The sequence below is a fragment of the Capra hircus genome, chromosome 2 (genome assembly GCF_001704415.2).
Source record: "Capra hircus breed San Clemente chromosome 2, ASM170441v1, whole genome shotgun sequence".
NCBI classification, from domain to species: domain Eukaryota; kingdom Metazoa; phylum Chordata; class Mammalia; order Artiodactyla; family Bovidae; genus Capra; species Capra hircus.
The window spans coordinates 64,890,215-64,914,583 of NC_030809.1; the positions used below are offsets into that span (position 1 = coordinate 64,890,215).

Consider the following 24,369-nt stretch of genomic DNA (forward strand, 5'->3'; position numbering starts at 1 on the left):
CGGTCTTCTTGTCCTTGAGACACAAGGTGGAGGATGCTGTCCCCCGCTACTTTCTGGAGAAGGGGGCTTCCCTGACCTCCCTGCTGCAGTTTTCAGGAATAAGCTTAGAAGCCCAGTGGTCCGGAAGATAGTGAGGAATAATGAAGCCTGGCGTGCTGCAGTCCATGGGGTCACAAAGAATCAGACATGACTTAGCAACTGAACAATAACCAGTGAACCAGAGAAATTGCCCTTGGCCTTGGGTGGACCCTCCCCAGCCCTCATTGCAACTCACCCATCCAGCTCTTACCCCGGAGCCTTCAAGACAACTCGATCAAGTTACAGGGAACCTTTTAATGACCCTAACAAGGGATGAGGCACCCTGTTATTCCTGCTTTCAGTTATCTGTGGTGGTGGCGGTGGTGGTTTAGACACTAAGTCATGTCCAACTCTTGAGACCCCATGGACGGTAGCTTGCCAGGCTCCTCTGTCCATGGGATTCTCCAGGCAAGAATACTGAAGTGGGTTGCCATTTCCTTTTTGAGGATCTTCCCTACCCAGGGATCATACCTGGGTCTCCTGCATGCAGGCAGATTCTTTACCGACTTAGCTACGAGGGGAGCCCTCAGTTATCTGTAGTACTGCAGAAAATGGGGCAGAATCCATTTGACAGAAGAGAAACTGGTTCACCAATGTCCTGTGACTTGACCAAGATACCCAGCTGGAAGTGGCAGCTCAGTGCAGGACTTTTGATTTTAAATCCCCAGGCTCGCTCCAAGGCTGTCTGTCTTCCCTGCTCCCAGGCCGGGATGAATGGGGGCCTGTCTCCCCGTCCCACTGGGAATTTTCATCTTATCCTTAACTGTCTGGATCTCAGTCCCCTCGCATATCAGCATTCCTTCTCTGCTGGACATGTGAAGATTAAAGGACTGAATATTCGAACCTTTTTACAAAACACTGCCTATGTGCTCAGGGAAAGCATTCAGGACAGGAGCAGAGGCGACCCCTCTCCCCAGAGTAGAGGGAAGGGCATCTTGCTGGTGGGTGGGCCCAGCTCTAGTCCTGGCTTTGGGTGACCTGGACAAGTGGCTCTGGCCCCCAACTTCTGCATCTCACCCCTGCAGACAAGGAGGTCACCCTCTCTCACCTCATAGACCACCCCTGGGGTGAAAAGGCCAGCTTGCCCATTTCCCAGGGCTAAGAATACATGTCAGCCTGTATGGTTGATATAACTTTCTCCAGAGACCCCAATGAACTCTGTACATCTTCGAATCAAGTTAAAAAAAAAAAAATCATGAGGTATAGGCACCCAGAAAGAGGACCTGGCAGGCAGAAACCCAAACCTCATGAAGCCAGAATGAACCAGGGAAGGCCTGAGCTCATCAGGTCAGGGAGGGGCACGGGGCTAGTATAGAATGAAATAGGCCGAGGGCGGAAAAAACCCCCATCTACTGGGCAGAAAAGGGACTGAAAAGGGGGCAATTTAATGCACAGAAATATAAAGCGGCCGGAAAGGGTGGAAATCTCCACTGACTCCTGTCTCCTTCACCTGCAGGCCTCTGTATCTAGGCTGGTTGTTAATCATTATCCAAGGTTTGGCCAGTTCCCTGTACCCCGTGGAGTCCAGATACGTGCTGTCTGGAGTGTGTTCTAGGATCAAAAATGGTACTCTGAGGCTATCTGGCCCTGACCAAAGATGGACACACATGCTATGTCAGAGATCCATTCATCACGTGTTCAGTTGTGTCCAACTCTTTGCAACACCATGGACTATAGCCCGCCAGGCTCCTCTGTCCATGAGGATTTTCCAGGCAAGAATACTGGAGTGGTTTACCATTTCCTCCTTCAGGAGATCTTCCCGACCCAGGGATCGAGTCTCCTGCATTGGCAGGTGGATTCTTTACTGCTTGAGCCATCGGGGAGGTCCCTACATCAAGAGGACAGTATTGTAAGTTAGGCAGCTCTCCTGGAAGGGCTTCAGGCAGTACTCACTGGGAGAGTACTCAGAGGGACAGCCAGCTGCTGGAAGCAGGGGTTATCCTGGGATTTTGAGGTACCCACAAAGGGCAGGGTTCAAATAAAGTCAAATGGTTTGAAAGCCTACTATATGCAAGCAATCCTGAACTCTGCTTCCCTGGCATGACCAAAGCTAAAGCAGGGAAAATGCAAAGGCCCTTTGAGCTGGTGGAAGAAAGTCTGAGGCACTAATTGGACACCCTTTGCTGGAAGGATGATTCACTCTTAGTCTCCCAGGAGGCCCAGGGGCCCTACAGCCCACATCCCAGCAGGGTCAATAAAACAGGTGTGAACTGTGCTTCCCTGTGCAGCCGGCCTGGGCACCAGTGACCCGAGCTGCTTCCAGGTCTATTCCCATCCCAGGAAGTGTTCAAGTAAAGGTTTTAAAATATGTTTATTCTTGTAAAATCAACATCCTACATAACATGGCTGCGGGTAAACTGGTGCAGCTGGTGGCATGGAGCCTCCCACCTAACCTCTGGGCTGCAGACCAGCTGCAAAGATCCCTGGGCCACTGGCCCAAACACACCAAGGCCAAGAGGCATCAATTTGAATGTCACATGTTGGAATTAGAAAAGTCTTTTCCGACCCCTCGCACTGCATGGCATGTGGGACTCAGTTTCCCAACCAGGGATCTAACCCATGTCCCCTGCATTGGAAGCCCAGAGAGTCTTAACCACTGGATCACCAGCAAAGTCTGGAAAAGTCCCTTCATAGGCAGGCTTTCCAGTAACTTGATGTCCTTGGAGGAGGGTCCTAAACTTTTGTAGGCAGGCCCCAGGGATGCATGTTGTTGTTGATGTGGGTGATGCTGTTGATGTGCAGGCCACTGATAGCATTCAGGAAGAGAAGGAAGGAAGCTGTGAAGTCACTCCAGAACATCAGGGTGAGGCCCAAGAGCGTAACCTGGCTCCTGAGAAGGACCAGGAAGCTCAGGAGGCCCCCAAAGGAGAGGATGAATGAGATGAGTAGGAGGGTGGAGCCCAGAGCCCACTTCCGCCAAGCGAGGGAGTCCTCGCACACTTGGGACACTATGAGAAACTCCAGGCCAAAGATGGCGACCACCACGGCCAGGGTGGCCACGACGCGGGCCACAGCCATGCCCGAGGCCAGCCAGGGCACCTGGACCTGACTCAGGTCTCGGAGGCAGTGCAGCTCCGTCTGGTTGGAGGCAGTGCAGAGGCGCCACAGTCCGAAGAGGCGGTCATCTGCCAGGAGCCATTCGCCATCGCAGATGGAGATGGAGGAGAGGACCACAGCCAGGGAGGTGCACAGGATGATGAGGGCTCGGGTAAAGCACTCAAGGAAGGACCGGTGGGGCCTCCTTTGGCCCAGCAGCCTCTGTGCCTGGAAGACAGCATGGGGCAGCATGTCAGGGAGGGCCCCCCGCCACACCCCACCAGCCTCTTCAGGGAGGACCCACAACATGCGGTTCAGATTCTCACTGCCACTGGAACCCTTCTCCCGTCCTGCCTGTTCCCGGCCCACCCTCCATTCAAGACCTATAAGCACTGTCTGTGGATCCAGTTATTTATCAGGCAAAGAGTTCCCTGCCCTTTCTTTAATGATTTTATAAAGAATAAAAAGCCCAAATTCCATTTGCCTGTCTATACTCTTTAGCCCATTCTGAAGTCAGAAAACCTGTTTGACCTGGCTGTTGTGACCTTGGGCCAGCAGACAGCCTTGGTTTCTTTATTTGCGAAACAAGAACACGACACAGAGTTATTAGCACACCAGTGATAGTTTCCTCCCCTGGCTCCTGGTCTCCCCCAGTTTCATCCTAATCTGTACCTTCTGAACTTGCCAGAACCCAGGTGCTCAGTGATGTTTGCACTTCACCCTTCAGTCTGGCTTAGCCGGTACCCCACCCAGAACATGCCACCACTAGGTGTTCCAGCAGCTTCTGGGGTTGGAAGGGGAGTCCCTGGGGCTCCCCTTCAGTCTCTGGATTCAGCCCTGGAAAAGTGCACTGTCCTCTCTCCTGGCAACCTGGGCCAAGCGCCCAGTGAGGTGTCTCTTGTTACAACTCTGGGGCACCCTCCAGTCACAGTCCCTCAACCCAGAAGCAAAAAGAATGCTTCAAAGAGTGGCACGCCTTAGATGGCCCACAAGAGCTCCCAGAGCATCCTCCCACCACCCTGCTCAGGCATACAGCCCTCTTCCCATGCCGAGGACAAGCCTAGAACTTTCTTCCTCACCTACTGGCTCCTCTACTTGGAAGACTCTTCTGGCTGCCCCCCTTTCTCCATTCTTCATGTCTCGACTAAAACACCGCCTCCATAACCACCCAACCCAGAAGGGACTCCCTCTGGTCACTCTCAGAGGAACAGTTCTGATAAGTTACCTATTTCTGTCTGAATAGTGGTTGTATGTTACTGTCTGTCTCACTCGGAGACTGAGGTCTCCAGGAGGCCAGGGCCTTTCCCTAGCACCTGGCACTGTGCTCAAGAGCCATGAGATAAATGAATGTCAAGCTTGCAACCACTGCCGCTTTCACCTGAAGCTCCCTTTAAACCATCTCCTGCCCAGTCCTAAATTATGTCCTTTATAGTGAGTGTGGAGGCAGCCCAGGTTACACCTTGGTTTGGGAAGTAAGCAAAGCAGAAAACTCAAGCGTGATGATCACTGCTAGGGAAACCAACCAAAAGGGGACTCTAGGGTCAGCCCTACCCATGTGCAAACAGAGGCTTCCAGAGGCACGCCTGGGCCACCCCCTCAGTGAGGGGCAGAAAACAAGCCCTCGCTCCTGGGAGACCCTGTGGTCAGAGCCCCAGCAGGAACATCAGGCTGCCTGCTAACCTGCCCACCTTAGCAGCCCCAGGGATATAGGAAAGAATCCTATTTGCTTTCAGCACTGCTGCTGAAGTTAGGATCCCATTTCACCCTTAAACCCGAGTCTGGACTTCCCTGGTGGTACAGTGGATAAGAATCTGCTTGCCAATGCAAGGGACAAGCATTCAATCCCTGGTCTTGGACAATTCCACATGCCAGAAGAACTAAGCCCATGTGCCACAATTAAGCCTAGAGCCCGTGCTCCACAACAAGAGAAGTTACTGCAGTGAGATGCCTGGGCACTGTGATCAAGAGTAACCTCTAGGCTTGCCACCACTTTTAAAAAAACGAAGAAATAGCTGCTTTTTCATTAAAAAAAAAGAAAGAACAAACTAGTCTGGTGGAGTAGGAAACTTCATGGGGGGTATGCAAAGACAGCAACTGTCACAGAGGCCAAGGGACCTGCCCAAGAGCATTGACCTACATCACAGTAAAGCCTGGCACAGCGGCTCAACAGCTGTATCATGTGCGGAGGTGGGGGTGGGGATGCATGCTGCCAATAAATACTGACTTGGGCCATCCTGTGAGGGGCTCAGTATAGTGGTGAGGAAAAGGAGTGGAGGGGACTGAGGGACACCCAAGGACACTGATGCAGATCCAGACATAAAGGCAGCCTGGTGTGCTGTAAAGAGCATTCAGGTGGGAGTTTCCTTGTCTCTTAGCAGGGGAAGGGGGGCCCCTCACTTCAACCCATCAGATCCCTTTTTCCTGCCAGAGCCACTGGGAATCTGAGTCTGTACTGGATTTCAATAGAAAATTTGGCTCTACTGCTAGGAAAACCAAGGGAGCTTTGAAACCTCTGATTACAAACCATAAAGGTGCCTGTCTTTGCAACAAGGTTTCTTAACCCCCTTGACTCTTGTTTCTCATCTACATTCTGTAGGAGTTAGTGACTGCTGCAGGAAAGCATAGCCATGTAGGCCCCTCATGAGGTTTTAACACCCCTAGAGGTCATTAAGTTTCTAGGATGGGAAAACCCCAGACCCAGGCAACAAGTCACAAGAATACAGCACCCAGAAGCCTTTTGACCTTGGACATCACGCTGTCTGGAGAAAAAGCACATGCCGTCCTGCACTCAGCCCCACCTGTCCTGGGCACTGACTGGACTTTAATCTCCAGGCCCTCAGACATTCAGAAAGACAGCTGACATCAGGTCATTTCCCCCCTCCCATCCCAAAGTAGGACATCATTCAAACTCTGACACCAATAAAACTCCCAAGGATTAAATGAGATTATGTATATAAAGATGCTTGGCACATGAGCAGTCCTTATTTACTACAGCTAGTCCTAACATTAGGAACAATAAGGCATCTTGAGTCCTCATTCCTCACCACTCCCCCTCCCCACCACACACACCTGAGCTTTGAGCCATCCAAGGCCTGAACCTCTCCTGGAGGTCAGTTGAGCCTCAGCATGGTCAGTGGAAGGTTTGTGGACCACCCAGGATGAGGGCAATTGAGCCCTGTCCCTGATACTGCCCAGCCCAGCTCCTTGACCTTGGGCAAGTCACTTTAGTCTCTTAGGGCCTGGACTTTCTCCACTAAAAAAGAAAAAAAAAAAAAAATGGAAGAGGCATTTCCCCTTTTCATCCAGCTCCCTGAATGATTTCCAGTGACCTGTAGAACAGTGTCACTTGGCACCCTTGGGCCGCTGAGTCCACTGCCAAGATCCTGTCTTCCTCTACAACCCAAGAGCCCATCTGATTCCATCAACCCCTAAGTAGGCACTCTGGGCTGCTCACTACTCATTCTGCACATCACCCCTCCCTCCTTATTTGCCCCAACCCCCCATCGCCCACTCAGCCCAAGGCCAGGTCAGGCCCTTCTCATCAGCTGGAAATCCCATCTGTGCTCAGCCGCTGAGTCGTGTCCCACTCTTTGGGACCTCACTCTAGCCAGGCTCCTCTGTCCCTGTGATTCTCTAGGCAAGAGTTCGGTAATGGGTTTGCCATTTCCTCCTCCGGAGGAGCTTCCCCCACCCAGGGATCAACCTGGGTCTCCTGCATGGGCAGGCGGATTTTTTTTTTTTAACCACTGAGCCTCACAGAAAATCCCTTCTACAGCTTCCTAAACAGTAAGCCCATTCTCGCCAGCATGACCCTAGGACACTGATCAGAGAGGTACAGGAGCCAGTCTGCTTGGTTTTTAGCTCTTTGACAAGTTATTTATCCCTGGAGATAACTAGTCTTGCCTCCTGCCCTCTTGGTGGAGCTGAACCGAGTTCTGAACACCGCAACTGCATAGAACAGTCCCAGGCCTGTGGTTAAGTACTCCTAAGTGTCAGCGACTATCTTCAAGCACAGCTTCCCACCCCGCCAGTAGCGCTCCAGGGTTTTAACTTCATCTTTTCCGCCCACCCCCCCCAACCCCCTTCTCCATCCTTCGCTAAAAATCAAGTCCTTCAACCCGGCTACCAGTCTTCCTGCCTCTCCCAGCCCGGTAAGAAGCTCTCCCCTATCCCTTAGTCCTGTCGCAGTTTCTGATCTAGCACTCACTTCCCCGGACCCATCTGGATCCTGCTTGCAAGTCTCTCCCCAGCTGGGCCGCGGGCCACTCGAGGCGCGACCACACCCGATCCCACCCCCCACGCATAAGGTCCGGAGGCAGATCGGTCGGGACTTCAGACTATGCCCAGAACAGTAGGGAGTAACTCGCTGCATCCCGCTCTCGGGCTGCTGAATCCCGGCCGCAGGAGGTTTGCGGGAGGCTTGTGGGTGGAGTTTCTCCTGTTCGGGACTAGTCTGGCTCTCACTCGATTCTGGGGCTGAGCTGGCCGCCACCGGCAGGTCACTTCACCTGAGCCTCAGCCTCCGCATCTGTAAACTGGGCGGAGCTCTGGGGTCAGTGCTGTGGCGCTCTGAGCGCTCGCGGGCTGAGTGTGCGGCCCGCCAGGACCATCAGGTCGGGACACGGGCCGGCGGGACGCGTCCGCTATGGAAGCTCGGCCGCCGAGTAGGAGAACTGCACGCCTGAAGGGCGGAGAGAGACGGGCAGGTTCCCCAGCAAACGCCTCGCATCACTGAGAAACCTCATCTCTGCAATGCCGGCCCCTCACCTCACTACAGTCTGTTCCCAGGTTTCCGTGAGTCCCAGTGAATCCACCCCCGTCCCCACAAAACTCAGTTTTGCGCAGGGGAGATGGTACTCCTGGCTTGGGTTCAGGAAAGTTCTGGCTTCCTGAGGCATGCCTCCTCCTCTGAGAAGCGAACCTCACTCTACAAGTGGATTCCGTCCATCCTCCGCCCCCAAAGCGCCCCCTTTTAAGAGGGACCCTTCTGTTAAACCTAACCGATGGAAACAGAGGACCCCAAAGAGAAGTAAGACAACCCCCTGACCCCGAGACTTTTGGGAGCCTCGGGTGTGCGAAGGACCCGAGCGACAAGACCGAGCCACAGAACAGTGCTGGGGTGGAAGAGTGGCCCCAGGTGCCTTCCTGACTACCCCCCGGACCCTGGCAGGGCACTCCTACCGCTCTCACCGCGGCCGCTCGCTCACCTGAACGCCGAGGGCTGTCATCCTGCACCCGGGCTCTTCGCGAACTCCCACCAGCCGCCTCCACGATCCCTAGCGCCGATCTGCCGAGGCAGACCCTCGCGGCTTAGGAATCTCTTCTCAGGGGGCGGGGCCGGGGGCGCAGGGTGGGTCGGAGGGCGGGGCGAGCGAGGGGAGGGGAGGGGCGGGGAGGAGCGCGAGGGGCGGGGAGGAGCGGGAGGGGCGGGGAGGAGCGGGAGGGGCGGGGCGGGGCCCTGGGTATCAGCAAACTTGGGGCTGCCGGCGGGGCTGTTCCCCGCCCCGGGCCCCTGCGTGGACGCAGAATCGGCGGGGCCGCGGGAAGGAGCCACTGGGGAGGGGTGGGAGGCCAGGACAAGGCCAAGAAGTGTAGGCTTGGTCGGCGGACCCGCGAAATCCAGGCCTGGAGTTATTCCCTCGCTCTGAGGACTGCTGTGCGCCCAGCACTGATTTCCCAACGGCCAGGACCGCGCAGGCGGAAGGCCAGCGACCCAGGACCCGATCCCGCCCCAGCGTGTCCGCCTGAGCGTCAGGGGAGGCAGAGGCGTCTAAAGCGCAGCGCCCGCCTGGGTTCCGTGGCTTCCAGCACCTTGTACTGTGTGATCCCGGGCTCTTCTTTTTCTCTGTTGTTCAGTCGTTGAGTCGTGTTTGATTCTTTGCGACTGGACGGACTGAAGCACGGCTGGCTTCCTTGTCCATCACCACCTCCCAGAGTTTGCTCAAACTCATGTCCATTGAGTGGATGACACCATCCAACCATCTCATCCTATGTCGCCGCCTCCTTCTACCTTCAATCTTTCTTAGCATCGGGGTCTTTTCCAGTGAGTCGGCTTTTCTCATCAGATGGTCAAAGCATTGGAGCTTCCTCAGTCCTTCTAATGAATATTTAGGGTCGATTTCCTTTAGTATTTAGACTTCCCTGGTGGCTCAGACGGCAAAGCGTCTGCCTACAATGCAGAAGACCTGGGTTCCATCCTTGGGTCGGGAAGATGCCCTGGAGAAGAAAATGGCAACCTACTCCAGTATTCTTGCCTGGAAAATCCCATGGACAGAGTAGCCTGGTGAGATACGGTTCATGCGGTCACAAAGAGTTGGACAGGACTGAACGACTTTCACTTTCACTTTTCTTTAGGATTGACTGGTTTGATCTCTTTGCTGTCCAAAGAACTCTCAAGACTTTTCTCCAGCACCACAATCTGAAAACATCAATTCTTTGGCACTCAGCCTTCTTCATGGTCCAACTGTCACACCTGAACATGACTACTGGAAAAACCATAGCTTTGACAACACAGACTGTTGTTGGTAAAATGATGTCTCTGCTTTTTAATATGCTGTCTAGGTTTTTCATAGCTTTTCTTCCTAGGAGCAAGCATCTCTGAGCCACGGTTAATAAATGAGATAATATTCATGAAAGATCAGAGTCTTGCCAGGCCCTCAGTTAAGTGTGAAAATAGTGTAATCCTCAGGGCAGTCTTTCCTGTGTCACTTTTCTCTCCCCCAAAGAGGGATGTACAACCCTAACCCTAACACCCCCTCCTTCCCAAAGGGAGAATGTACAACCCTGCCTGCCTCCTTGCCACCTCCTGCGTGCATGCTAAGTTGCTTTAGTCATGTCTGACTCTTTGTGACCCTATGGACTGTAGCCTGCCAGGCTCCTCTGTGCATGGGATTCTCCAGGCAAGAATACTGGAGTGGGTTGCCATGCCTTCCTCTGAGGGATGTTCCTGACCCAGGGATGGAACTTGCACCTCTTTTGTCTCCTGCATTGGCAGGTGGATTCTTTACCACTAGCACCACCTGGGAAGTCACCTTGCTGCCTCGGGGACCATCAAAAAGGCAAATGACAGGGATTTCCCTGGTGGTCCAGGTGGTTAAGACTCTGCACTTCCATTGCAGTGGGCATGGATCCCTGGTTGGGGAATTAAGATCCCACATGCCAGGTGGGATCAAAAAAGGATAAAAAGAAACAGCAAACAGGACAAAACAAAACTCATTGTTTTTCCTGGACTTTTGACAAGGCCAGAGTTCTCAAGTCCCCAGCCGCAAAAGGGTAAATTCCCACTAAGGCCCTCCCCTCCCTTCTCAGTTGTAGGAAGGTGTGTGTTGATAAACAGGGAGGGGGGTTTCTCCTTAAGGTAAAGCAAGATCTCCTTTCTCCTTAACTAAGTGAGTGAAGTGAAGTTGCTCAGAGTGTTGCTCTTTGTGAACCCATGGACTGTAGCCTATCAGGCTCCTCTGTTCATGGAATCTTCCAGGCAAAAGTACTGGAGTGGGTTTCCATTTCCTTCTCCAGGGGATCTTCCTGTCCCAGGGGTTGAACCCAGGTCTCCTGCATTGCAGGCAGACGCTTTACCATCTGAGCCACCAGGGAAGCCCCTTAACTAAGGAGGGTGAATTAAATGATTTGGCTCATTCAGGCAGGCAGGTAGCTCCCCAGTGACTTCACTCATGTTTTTAGTTGTTGTTCATTCACTAAGTTGTGTCCATCTCTTCGTGACACCCCATGGGCTATAGCCTGCCAGGCTCCTCTGTCCATGGAATTCTCCAGGAAAGAATACTGAAGTGGGTAGCCATTCCCTTCTCCAGAGAATCTTCCCAAGGAAGATTCCCAGGGAAGGAACCCAGGTCTCCTACACTGCAGGCAGATTCTTTACCATCTGAGCCACCAGGGAAGCCTCTCACTTGAGTTTGAGTGAGTGAAGTTGCTCAGTCGTGTCCGACTCTTTGCGACCCCATGGACTGTAGCCTAACCAGTTCCTCTGTCCATGAGATTTTCCAGGCAAGAGTACTGGAGTGGGTTGCCATTTCCTTCTCCAGGAGATCTTCCCAACCCAAGTATCGAACCCAGGTCTCCTGCTTTGTAGGCAGACGCTTTACCATCTGAGCCACCAGGTAAGATCACTTGAGTTTACCCAAGGATATATTCACTGAATGCTCCCACCCCCTTCTCCCTGTCGGATGTTCATCTGATTCCAGTACTGCCTAAGACACCTTGTCAAATCCCTTAACCTATCGCCCACTTTGTTCTTCCCAAGATTCTGTGTGTGGTCAGGCACATTTGTGGGTATGCTGCCTGTTATTTTTTTTTGATAAGAATAGAAAGTCTTGAATCAGTGGAAATTAGAGTGACATGTCTTGTCAGCAAGATCTCTGGAGAAGCAGAAATGACTTAGGAATAATAATGAGGAAGTGATGGTCCTCTTCCAATCATTTTATGGTCATAAGAAAGCCCAGGTTCTTCACTGATGGTCCAGTGATTAAAACTCCATGCTTCCACTCCAGAGGGCACCGGTTCAGTCCCTGGTTGGAGAACTAGATCCCATATGCTGCGTGTGGCCCAAGACACAGTCAAAGTCTAGGTGGAGTTTGTGCCAAGGACCAGGCATCCAGTCTGGGCACCTGGGCCAGCCCTTCCTTTGAATTATAGGGTACCAGGGTTTCCAAGGTCCCTCCACAGTGCCAGTGAAACAGAAGGGAAGAGGGTAGGGCAGCCTGAGAACATGACATAAACTGGTTAGAACCAAATGGGAACAAGATGGTGGACAAGTCCAACTTCCACTAGACTTTGAGACTAGTATATGTTCACTGTAACACATTAGATAAATGACTACCCACAGGTGCCATGACAGTTCCAAAGCCAACCATTAAAGACCAAAAAGTGGATGATAACCCAATTCCTGGAAATCTCTTCTCCAAAGTAGTTGCAATAATCCTCCCACTCATTAGCCTGTGAAATTACTCAGTCCATGAAAGCTAATCACACATTTTGAGGCTGCTCTCACCTTCTGGGATGGCCTATACACTCTGTCTTTGGAATGTGTTTTTCTCTAAATAAATCCATTTCTAGAGGAAGAGATGTTTTGACAGAAGCAGAGGTCTGAGTGAGACCATTGCTGGCATTGAAGATGAAAGGGATGAGAGCAGCCTCTAGAAACTGGAAAAGAATTTCCAGGCTTCCAGTTCAAGATGGTGGAGTAGAAGGATGTGTGCTCATCACCTGCGAGAACACCAAAATCACAACTAGCTGTTGAACAACCAAGGATAGGAGAATGCTGGAACCCACCAAAAAAAGATACCCCATGTCCAGGACAAAATAGAGGCTGCAGCAAGATGGTACGAGGGGCACAATTATGATAAAATCAAATCCTACACTCACCAGGTGGGTGACCCATGAACTGGAGACCAATAATACCAAAAAGTTCTCCCACTGTTGTGAAGATTTTGAACCCCACGTCAGGCTTCCTGGTCTGGGGATCCAACATAGGGAATGCCCCAGGGAATCTGACCTTGAATGCCAGAGGGATTTGAACATAGGACTTCCACAGTATTGGGAGAACACAAACAAAATCTTGCACGCACCAAGACCCAGAGGAAAGGAGCAGTGATCCTACAGGAGACTAAACCAAAATTACCTGCTAGTGTTGGAGGGTCTCCTGTGGAGGTATGGGTCAGCAGAGGTTCATCACAGGGATGGCACTGGCAGCAGCAGTCTGGGAAGGTCCCGCTTGGCATAAATCCTCTTGGAGGTCACCATTAAGTCTACCATAAGGGTCATAGAACCCTGGGTCACCTCAGGCCAAAGAACTACCAGGGAGGGAGTGCAACCCCACTCATCAGCAGATAATTGGATTACAGCTTTACTGAGCAAATCCCTTCCCACCAGAGCAAGACCCAGTCACTCCCATCAGGAAGCTTACACAAGTCTCTTAGCCTCTTCCATCAGAGGGCAGACAGAAGAAGCAAGAAGAACCACAGTCCCACAGAGGCTAGAACAAAGCCACATTACAGAAAGTAAACCAGCATGAAAAAGAAAGTTCTGTCCCACATAAAGGGACAAAGTAAGTTCAGTTCAGTCGCTCAGTCGTGTCCGACCCTTTGCGACCCCATGAATCGCAGCACGCCAGGCCTCCCTGTCCATCACCATCTCCCGGAGTTTACTCAGACTCACACCCATTGAGTCCGTGATGCCATCCAGCCATCTCATCCTCGGTCGTCCCTTTCTCCTCCTGCCCCCAATCCCTCCCAGCATCAGAGTCAACTCCTCGTGTGAGGTGGCCAAAGTACTGGAGCTTCAGCTTTAGCATCATTCCTTCCAAAGAAATCCCAGGGTTTATCTCCTTCAGAATGGACTGGTTGGATCTCCTTGCAGTCCAAGGGACCCTCAAGAGTCTTCTCCAACACCACAGTTCAAAAGCATCAATTCTTCGGCGCTCAGCCTTCTTCACAGTCCAACTCTCACATCCATACATGACCACTGGAAAAACCATAGCCTTGACTAGACGGACCTTAGTCGGCAAAGTAATGTCTCTGCTTTTGAATATACTATCTAGGTTGGTCATAACTTTTCTTCTAAGGAGTAAGCGTCTTTTAATTTCATGGCTGCAGTCACCATCTGCAGTGATTTTGGAGCCCCCCAAAAATAAAGTCTGACACTGTTTCCACTGTTTCCCCCTCTATTTCCCATGAAGTGATGGGACCGGATGCCATGATCTTCGTTTTCTGAATGTTGAGCTTTAAGCCAACTTTTTCACTTTCCTCTTTCACTTTCATCAAGAGGCTTTTTAGTTCCTCTTCACTTTCTGTCATAAGGGTGGTGTCATCTGCATATCTGAGGTTATTGATATTTCTCCCGGCAATCTTGATTCCAGCTTGTGTTTCTTCCAGTCCAGCGTTTCTCATGATGTATTCTGCATAGAAGTTAAATAAGCAGGGTGACAATATACAGCCTTGATGTACTCCTTTTCCTATTTGGAACCAGTCTGTTGTTCCATGTCCAGTTCTAACTGTTGCTTCAAAACAACCAAATGAAGTGGAGATAGGCCATGTTGTAGAAAAAGAATTCAGAATAATGATAGTGAAGATGATCCAGGATCTCAGGAAAACAATGGAGAAGATACAAGAAATGTTTACCCAAGACCTAGAAGAACTAAAGAACAGACAGGAATAATGCACAAGAAGGAATTGATAGCAGAGTAACTGAGGCAGAAGAGCAGATAAATGGCCCGGAGGATGGAACGGTGGAAATCACTGCTGCAGAACAGAATATAGAAAAATGAATGAAAAGAAATGAAGACAGCCTAAGAGACCTCTCGGACAACAATAAACACACCAACATTTGCATTATAGGGGCCCTAGAAGGAAAATAAAGAGAGAAAGAGCCTGAGAAAATATTTGAAGGGATAATAGCTGAACACTTGCCTAACATGGGAAAAGAAATAGTCAACCTAGTCCAGAAAGCACAGAGAGTCCCAGGCAGGATAAACCCAAGGAGGAACACACCAAGACACATAGTAATAAAACTTGCAAAAATTAAAGACAAAGATAAAAGATTAAAAACAAGGGAAAAAATGACAAATAACATACAAGAGAGCTCCCATTAGGCTATCAACTGATTTCTCAACAGAAACTCTTCAAGCCAGAAGGGAATGGCATGATATATTTAAAGTGATGAAAGGGAAGAATCTACAACCAAGAATACTCTACCCAGCAAGACTCTCATTCAGATTTGATGGAGAAACCAAAAGCTTTCCAGACAAGTAAAAGTTAAGAGAACTCAGCACCACCAAACCAGCTTTACAACAAATGCTAAAGGAACTCCTCTAGGCAGGAAACACAAGAGAAGGAAAACACCTACAGAAAATAAACCCCAAACAATTAAGAAAATGGTAATAGGATCATACATATTGATAATTACCTTAAATGTAAATGGATTAAATGCACCAACCAAAAGACATAGCCTGGCTAAGTGGATGAAAACACATGCATGTATGCACTTCCACTTACCACATCACTCTGCTTGACCCCCCAAATTGTATGTAATTATTTTATATTGTTAAGTTAATCATGTTCCCATTATGGCTTGCAATTGTAATTATCTTTTATGTTTTTGTCTGGCTGTTGAATGTGAGGGCTTCCCTGGTGGCTCAGGTGGTAGAGAATGTGCCTGCAATGCAGGACACCTGAGCTTGATTCCTCGGTTGGGAAGATCTCCTGGAGGAGGGCATGGCAACCTACTCCAGTATTCTTGCCTGGAGAATCCCTGTGAATAGAGAAGGGAGTCTGGTGGGCCACAGTTCATGGGGTTGCAAAGAGTTGGACACGACTGAGTGACTAAGCAGAGCACATTGATTGTGAAAATTGATAAAGATCTTTCACTATTGTGATTATGTAGCTATACTCACTTAATACCATTGTTTCATGATTGGGCAACAGAAAAATAATAGAATCCTATATAATCAAAATGATCATTTAGTAGAAAAACCTGTTATCACTTTTAAAAATCCAGATGCATATCAGAATTATCTTGGAATTTTTTGAAAAATACCCAGAAAAAAAGAAAAAGCCCAGGTATTGCCTGTTCTCTCCAGAGCTGCAGATATGTTTCTAATGAGCAGCCATGGACTGGACTATATGACACTCTTTTATCTAGTTTCTTTCACTTTTTCTATTTCATATTCAGTGCTCCCATTTCATTTAGTTTATGTTTTCCAGCTTCTCCATCTCTCTCTCTCTTTTTTGATGTTCTTTTTCAAGACTTTATCAAGCATAGTAGAAAAGCTTTTGTATACATATATGTAAATAGTATGTATAATACATATTTTAGAAAGCTTATGAATTTTTGCCTGACTAAAAAATTATGTCATTTTGATTCCACTTGTTGGACAGTATGAATAGAATGCTAGATTTCTAATTAAAAAAATAGATATGCAGCAAGCGACAAACATTTACTGTATAGCATGGGGAACTATAGTCAATATCTTGTAATAACCTATAATGGATGGAAAATAAGCAGAAAAATAATATATGTGTATATGTATAACTGAATCACCTTGCTGTACACCTGAAACATTGTAAGTCAATTATACTTCAATAAAGAATATTAAGAAAGAAGAAATTAATCCATTTCTTTCCTATAACTTTGTCTCTCACCAAATTCTTTCTGTGATGAGACATGAAGAACTTTCATCAAATCCTGAAACCAGGTGTGTGACCTCAGTTGGAAGACTGGGTTTTGACTGAGTTCGAGTCCCGGCCACATAGGTTCAAGTCCCAACCTGAGTTGCATGGTTTCATCAGGTCTGAGCAGAGCAGGTTGGCAGTGCCCACCGCATTCCTGGGTGAGGCAGTGAGAGGCTGACAATCCACTTAGCAGGAGGTGACTGTCTGGAGGGGCAGGGTTTCCCAGTGCGGGGTGGAAGGAGGGAGTTGGCAGGGGCAGAGGTGCAGGGGAATGAGAGGGTGGGCCCTTCAGGGGTGAAAACCAGAACAGCCTGGCGTGAGTGGTGGGAGAGCAGAGAAGCTACCTTCTTGCTTGGCTCTCTCTGCCTTTTCTGCACCTGTCCTACTTCTAGGCCTGGCCAGTGTTGGGGAAAGAGGACTAGTATAAAGAAAGCAGGGATGTGGCCCCCACTTGCCCCTCTGACCTCTGTTGTCTGATGAGAAAGACTCAGGCACTTGTCTTATAATAGAACATTCCAAGGCAAGGGCACAGGTATCGTTTAATGACTCAACCAGCTCAGCCAGCAAGTACTGCTCACCTCCAGACCGTCTTACTCTAGGCTGCTTCCTCTGCCTGAAATGTACTTCCTCAAGACCCTCACATCCAAGACCCACCACCTCATGCCCTGCCGTGATCACCACATCTGAAAGAGAGCTCCTTTGTCCTCTTTTCGCTTCCCCATTACCACCCCCCACCCCCCACACATGTTTCCTCTCCCTCCACCGTGTAAACTCCAAGAGGCCAAGGACTCTGCCGTGTTCACTACTGTATCCCTGCTGCCTAGGACAGAGCCAGGCACATGGGTTGTTGTTGTTTAGTTGCTAAATCGTGTCTCTTTGAGACCCTGTGGACTATAGCACGCTAGGCTCCTCTGTCCTCCACTATCTCCCAGAGTTTTCTCACATTCGTGTCCATTGAGTCTGTGATGCTGTCTAACCATCTCATCCTCTGCTGCCCCCTTCTCCTTTTGCCTTCAATCCTTCCTAGCATCAGGGTCTTTCCCAATGAGTCAGTTCTTCACATCAGGTGGCCAAAGTATTGGAGCTTCAACTTTAGCAACAGGCACCTAGTAGGTGCTCAATAAATATTGAATGTATGGATGAGTTAACTGTATACCTATTGTGTTTCCACTGTCCTGGCTAATGAGAGACAAAGAAGAAAAAGACAAAGAAGAAAAAGACAAAGTTCCTGTCGGGGTAAGATGCTTGGGTTTTAGGGTCAAATTCTGCCTCCCTTCATTTCTGTTTCCTCCCCAGCCTCCCCAGTTGAGGCCCACATCCTCCTCCCATCTGTCCCCCCATATCCTGGTCCACACCATCCTCTTCTGTCTCCAGCTCTAGGCTCCAGCACTTCTAATGTGGACGATGTTTAACAGCCTCCAGCTGGACCTCCCTGCCTCCACTCTCAACCTCCTCTGTCCCTACGTGCAGCTTCCCATTCCCTCCTTCCCAAGGCCCATGAGGCTGCTGGCTGCTCTACCCTCAGAGCCTCATGCTCTTGGCTGGCCCAGGTGGATGTGTGGCACCCTGAGTGGGGAGCTCTGTCCAGCTTTAGGTTTCCTATGCTCATGGTCCCCTGGTGTGACAGGCCTTCCCTGGTGACAGCTGGACAGGCTGTCACCTCTTCAAGGACCTCCTTTGACTTCACCAGCCAGAGTAGCACTCCCCCACACTTGAGCCTGTTATTTTCGTATTTTTTTTCTTTTCTTGTGTATATACTGTCTCTTTTTTTAAAAAAATTTATTGAAGTACTGTTGATTTACGGTGTTGTAGACCTTCATATTCTCTTGACCATTAGCTAAACTTCTCTACTTGTCTGTTTCCCTCTCTAAAACACAACACATAGCCGCAGCACTCGGCCTCTCTCTCACCCCTGCATGCCCATTGCAAGAGCAGGGAATGGTCCATAGAGCTTGCTATTTGATGAAGCAGCCTCAGATGCACTGTGGGCAAATGACTTCTCTTCTGTGAGCCTCAGCTTTCTGTCAGATGGGGAAACATATCCTTCTTGGTGTTGCGAGGGTTGTGGTAGTGGACTGGAGCAGTGGGTGTGTAGGGTCCAGCCAACTGCCCGGCACAGAGTGTGGAATGACCCCTGACCCCAAGGAAGCTTAGATGGGGCAGGCGGCTCCGCTTTGACATTTAGTAGGCCCCTGCCCTGGGGTTTTCTCCTTTGAGGAGCTGGGGCACAGGGGCTACACGATGAGGTGGGACAGATACCCAGGGAGACCCAGAGGCAATAGTGGGGAATCTGTTAGGAGTTGCTTAGTTCACTGGGCAGTGTCAAACCTGATAACTACCTCTGCCTGCCTTAAGCCTGGACGTCGGGTCCCTCCAACTCTCACCTGCCTTATGGGCCAGCCCCCTTCCCTGACCCCTTCCCTCCTCACCCTCTCCCATGACTCTGCCCTCACCCACCAGGTCTTCCTCTTTTCCTAGCCCCCTCCTTGAGGTTTCTTGATTCTAGCCCAGTCCCATCCCCTCCATGCCAGACCTCCCCTGTACTTTGCCTTTTCTTCCTCAAGCTCCAGCCCTGCATTCTGACCTCCTCCAGGTGCCCAATTGCAACACAGACTTTGTTTTCTGCATTCTAGTGGCCCAGGGGCTTCTCTACCCGCCCTGGGGTTTTACTCAATAGCATGTCCCCCATGGCCAGGAGGGCAGCAGGTGTGAGAGCCCCAGGGCGTCAGTGATGGTGATGGGAGGTGGGCGAGGGGACTGAACTGACCAGTGGAAGGGATGAATGAATGAAGCAGGAACCAGACATCCTACCTGAGCATCCCTGTATATCAGAACCACCTCTCTGCCATGTTGTCCAAAGGTGAAAGGGAGTGATGTAGGTGGGCTTGGAGGGTGGTCTTTCTGTAGGGTCTCCCCTTTCTAAATTCAAGTCTGCCCTTGAAAATGGGTGCCCTTTCAGAGCACTAGTACCTGCATATTTCCAGGCAGAGTCAGAGAGACTTCTAGCACCTTCTCTTCTTTTTTGTGGCTATACCACAGGGCCTAGGGGAATCTTAAGTTCCCAGACGAGGGATTGAACCCATGCCTGAAGTGGGAGTGCAGAGTCTTAACCACAGGACCACCAGAGACGTCCCTCTAGCATCTTCTTAGCGTCTTCCTTGGACTTCTCAGCACACACTCAAAGACACCAGTCTCTAGGGGATGGTCTCCACTAACCAGACACACTAGACATATCCAGGGTGCTTATATAGAGCAGACTGCCGGCCCGTCCCTTCCCAAAATGCACTGGTGCTCCCACCTGTCACATCAAAGGGTCCAAAAAGCAAAATTAGATGCCAGAAATTGATCATGAGCATGAATGGTGACAAGGGAATTTAAATGGTTTGGACAGGGCTTCACCTAAATCCTGGGGAAGCCCAGGCAATATCCTACCACCCACTTTATAAGATTTGATATTTACAAGGAAGGTAGACTTCCCTTCCCTCAGAAGGTCCAGAGGAGTGGTAAGGGAGAGAGGTATGGTCTCCCTGGGGGAGTAGAGGGATGGGGTGGGAGGTAGCTTCCAGACTTTGAGCCAGCAGGGTCTGGGAGTCTGGCCACTTACTACCTCAGTATGTAGACATGTTAAAAACAAAAAATGTTGTCAATTTAAAACTTGGGAGGTTTGGGAGACTTCCCTGGTGGACCAGGGGTTTAGTCTTCCTGCTAATAAAGAGGACACAGGTTCAGTCCCTGGTCTGGGAAGATCCTACATGCCTTGGAGCAACTAAGCTGGTGCCTCACAACTACTGAACCGAGCTGTAGAGCCTGAGCTCGGGTACAGGAGAAGCCACCACCAGCGAGAAGCACCGCAGCTAGAGACTAGCTCCTGGTTGCCGCAGCTAGAGAAAGCCCATGTGTGCGTAACAAGGAAGACCCAGTGCAGCCATAAATTAAAAAAAAAAAAAGGGGGGGGTGGTTTGGAACGTCCCTAAAGGTCAGGGCCTTCCCTGATGGCTTGGACTCCTTGCTCCCACTGCAGGGGCGCAGTTTCAGTCGCTGGCTGGGGAGCTAAGATCCGATATGCTGTGCAGCGCAGCTGAAGAGAAAAGATGATCTGGACCCCCAAGCATTCTTTTACTGTGTGAACAGTGGCCACTTTGGATGACTGCCCTTTGGATGGATGGCCTTCCCAGGAGGTGCTAGTGGTAAAGAACTTGCTTGCCAATGCAGGAGACATAAGAGATGCAGGTTTGATTTCTGGGTCAGGAAGATGCCCTGGAGGAGGCCATGGCAACCCACTCCAGTATTCTTGCTTGGAAAATCCCATGGACAGAGGAGCCTGGCAGGTTACAGTCCATGGGATTGCAAAGGAGTCGGGCACAACTTATCAAATGAGCACGCAAATGCCTTTGGATGGACTGTTCTCTCTGGGGCCCCCAATCTTACTGTCAGCTCTGTTCACTCCACCACGTTGCCTGCCTGGCCCTTGTAGATTTAAGTTGATAATCCCAGTCCTGTGTTGTGCTGGTAAATAACCCAGCCACACCTTCAGGGTCTGTTTCCACCACTTCTTCCCTGACAGGCCCCAGATTTTGTTCTCTGTAACTCGGCTTGCTTGAGACCCAGCCATCTCTCTTGTTCAGATTTGAGAACTTCTGCTGCAGTTTCATCCGCATGGCAGTGATTGCCCCCTTCCTGGTTCAGGTTCCTGAGAGAGAATCTCCTTGGTCCAGAAAGGTGAGGTTGCTTGAAAAAGCAGGTGGCCTGAGTAGGTCATTCTGGGGTTCGGGGTCCAACTTTGTTCGAAAGAGCTGTAACCAAGAGCTGGGAGCAGGGCATCCTCCTGAGCAGCAGAGGCTCTGGGCAAGAAAGCAATGAGGCAGGGGCTGTACACTCAACAGAGAACCCCTCCCTGGAATAATGGTATCCCCCAATCCTGGGCCCCTCCCCTGAAGTGTGCCGAGGGTACGCTGTCCAGCCAGACCACTCAGACTCTCCTCTTTGCCAGCCTCCAAGCCGACTACCTCCTTTCCACCTGGTATCAACTCATGCATGGTGAGGGGACCCTTCCTTCTCTCTTCAAGCTTTGCTCTGGGTGATATTTCGTCTCCGACCTCATGAACTGATCGTTTATTTACATTTCAAGAATTCTAAACGCAGCATTTTCCAACTCTGATATATTTCCTGGCTGTTCATGTGATTCTCAAACTTCTCCTGTAAATGACCCACCCTCATCTTTTCATTTTGTTGAACTGAGGTTCAGAGCCTAGCCAATCATTCTTAGACCATAACACTTGAACATTCAGATCCCCCAGGAGTTTCTTTTCCTTTTTTCATTTCCCCAATGGGATGGCCTTTATGTGTTTGATGTATATCCTTAACCATTGTGTATCCTTGTGTGTGTGTGTGTATGTGTGTGATTTTTGCTTTCCTAAGTGGCATTATGCTATAAATCTTGTTCTGTTTCCCACTATTCTCACCCAGAAGCATGATGAGAGGCCATCCTTATTGATAATATGTATAAATCTGACTCAATAATTTATACATAATAGGTTGGGTCCCAGTAGTGGCTGGTGAGATCAATTCTGCTGGGGCATAATCACCATATACAGGAAATGAATACAATATATAAGACAATATCAGAGTGCCTCAGACATCATCAGGGTAAATATTGTTTCATGGGAGCTTCCCAGGTGGTTCAGTTTTAAAGAATCACCTACTATTGCAGGAGCCACAGGAGACCCAGGTTCCATCCCTGGGTACAGAAGATCCCCTGGAGGAGGGCATGGCAACCCACTGTAGTATTCTTGCCCGGGAAATCCCATGGACAGAGGAGCCTGGCATGGTATGGTCCATGGGATCACAGAGTCAGACATGACTTAGTGACTGAGCACATACACATTGTTCCATGAATTTTTTCCCAAAAATAGATCAATTAGACTTCCTTGATGGTCCAGTGGTTCAGAATCCGCCTGCCAGTGCAGGAGACGTGAGTTTGATTCTTAGTCCAGGAAGACTTCACAAGCCACTGGGCAACTAAGCCCATGCACAACAACTACTGAAGCCCACTGCTGCCTAGAGCCAGCGCTCTGAAACAAGAGAAGCCACCGAGACAAGAAGCCCTCACACCACAGCTGAGGAGTCACTCCTGCTTGCTGCAACTCGAGAAGGCCCGAATGCAGCATTAAAGACCCAGTGGAGCCAAAAATAATAAATAAAGTGTTAAAAAATACTAATAAAAAATAGATTGACAGATATAGGTTGCACTGTAAAAAGTATTCTTTACTGAGGGTCCCAGTAAGAAACCTTTAAACAGTCAAGTTCATTGCTGCCTATTGCTTTCGATTGCTCTGTTATTCATCCACTGCCTTTTATTTGTTCACTTTGGTGATGAACAATAGGTCACTCCAGAACCCGCACCCTACCACCAACCACACTGATGAATATCTTAATCCATGTCTGTCATGTGAGCCTTTATGTCTTGGATGCCTCCAAGCACAACACCAAACAGGCTGAGCCAGAGTTCACAAAATAGAAAGGCTCATAGGCCAAATTAGATGCCTGGATCACACAGGCTAATAAGTCAATTAGCGCTCAGCGAGAAGGCCAGGTGGGCGGGGGAGATGGAGTGGGTTCACATGCAGACCTAGGATGCCGTACAAGAAGCTGGGAGGTATGTACCACCTGAATCTTGGTATGTGGTCCTCACCTGTCTTTTCCTTCTTACTCTCTCTGATACTAGCCTTTTCCAATGAAGGTGAATTATTAGCACAACAGTTGAGGTTTGAGCCAGGGTCCCAGCAGACAGAAGGTGACCGAGGGCACGCGATTAGAGTCAAAGGACAAAGGATGAGTAGGTCTGGCCACAGCTGTAACTCAACATTTAGTCTGATCAGCAGCCCTGTGCTTACTGCAGCAGAGGACCCTTAGGGCAGAGCGGTTGTCTCCAAATAAGAGCTGCATCCAGATCATGACTGTTACGTGCCTAATGTTTCACAGTCTGTGCCTCATGAAAACTGAATGGGGCAGGGGCACTGAGCGTCTTCTGGGCCCTCCATCCCTTTTCATCTATATTCACGGTGTGTTCTCTGGATCTGTCTCATGTCTTATCTACCTATACTTCACAAACCTTCTGCGTTTCACCCTTCCCATTTGCCTGATGGAACTGAATGTTCTCCAGTAACCTGGCCGATGCACACTACCTACTCCCTAGATGCCAGGTCAGGGGCATATGTACACACTTAGATTTGTTACACATGCCTGTGGCTGCACAGAATGACCCCTCAGTGGACATGGGCACCCAAAGCAGCAGAGTTTTCATTTCCCAACATCCTTGCCAAATGTGATTTTCTCCTCCTACTAACATTTGTTATTTTGATGGGTATAAAATATTGTGATGGATACATACTTCATAACCTCACTGCTTGGTATCCTGGGTGCTCTTTTTAAAGGGTTTCACAAATCTATCTCAGATATTTCCTAGAGACTTTGCAGAATGCCAAGCCGCTGAGATGGTGAGCGGGGAACCAGAAAATGCCTCTGGGGAAAGTATCAGTGGGGATCGGATAGAGTGGGAGATTTGTGGATCTGGGGCTCTCAACCTACCTGAGAGAGCCCCATTGCCCCAGGCAGTCTGGCCCGGCTAGGCAGTGCTAGAGACAAGGGAAGACACCTTCTGTCACTCTTCCCTCCCTTGCCACTCACCCCAGGTTGCCACCCACAGAACTGGTCCCAATTGGGAATACATGGGGCTTCCTGTCTGCTTGGGCAGGATGCCACAAAAGCCCAGCAAATCACTACACCTCCCTCTGCTGGCCTCTGCCTGCTATTGTTACTGAAAGGAATTCGTGGGTCCGGCTGCTCACCACTCAAAAGGCAATAAACAGGTCAGGTTGGTGGAAAGGAAAGTTTGTTTTATTTCAGAGCAACAGCCCTGGGCGAGGGTGGCGGACATCTGTCCAAAGGCCCGCTCTCCGCCCCTGACAAGCAGGGGGTGAGAGCTTTTACAGACAGAGTTGCTGGGGCGGGGGTTGGGAGGGGGGTGCGTGTTACAGGCAGAAACAGCACAGTCATCTTCAACAGTCATCTTCAA

The 24,369-nt window shown here is 49.9% G+C and overlaps 1 protein-coding gene across 1 annotated transcript; it reads right to left on the reverse strand.

Annotated features, from left to right (window-relative positions):
* Positions 2,371-8,443, reverse strand: TMEM37 (transmembrane protein 37). Its single transcript, XM_018061812.1, has 2 exons — positions 8,322-8,443; positions 2,371-3,342 (listed from the first exon to the last, which is right to left on the reverse strand). Exons 1-2 carry the CDS (start codon positions 8,340-8,342, stop codon positions 2,752-2,754), a joined length of 612 nt encoding a protein of 203 aa, XP_017917301.1. The 5' UTR covers positions 8,343-8,443; the 3' UTR covers positions 2,371-2,751.

Bases quoted from the DNA above. Each gene is read 5' to 3' on its own strand.
- TMEM37 (XM_018061812.1), bottom strand. From the start codon at position 8,342: ATGACAGCCCTCGGCGTTCAG. The intron at 3,343-8,321 runs GTGAGCGAGCGG...GCTGTCTTCCAG, and splicing joins TGACAGCCCTCGGCGTTCAG to GCACAGAGGCTGCTGGGCCA.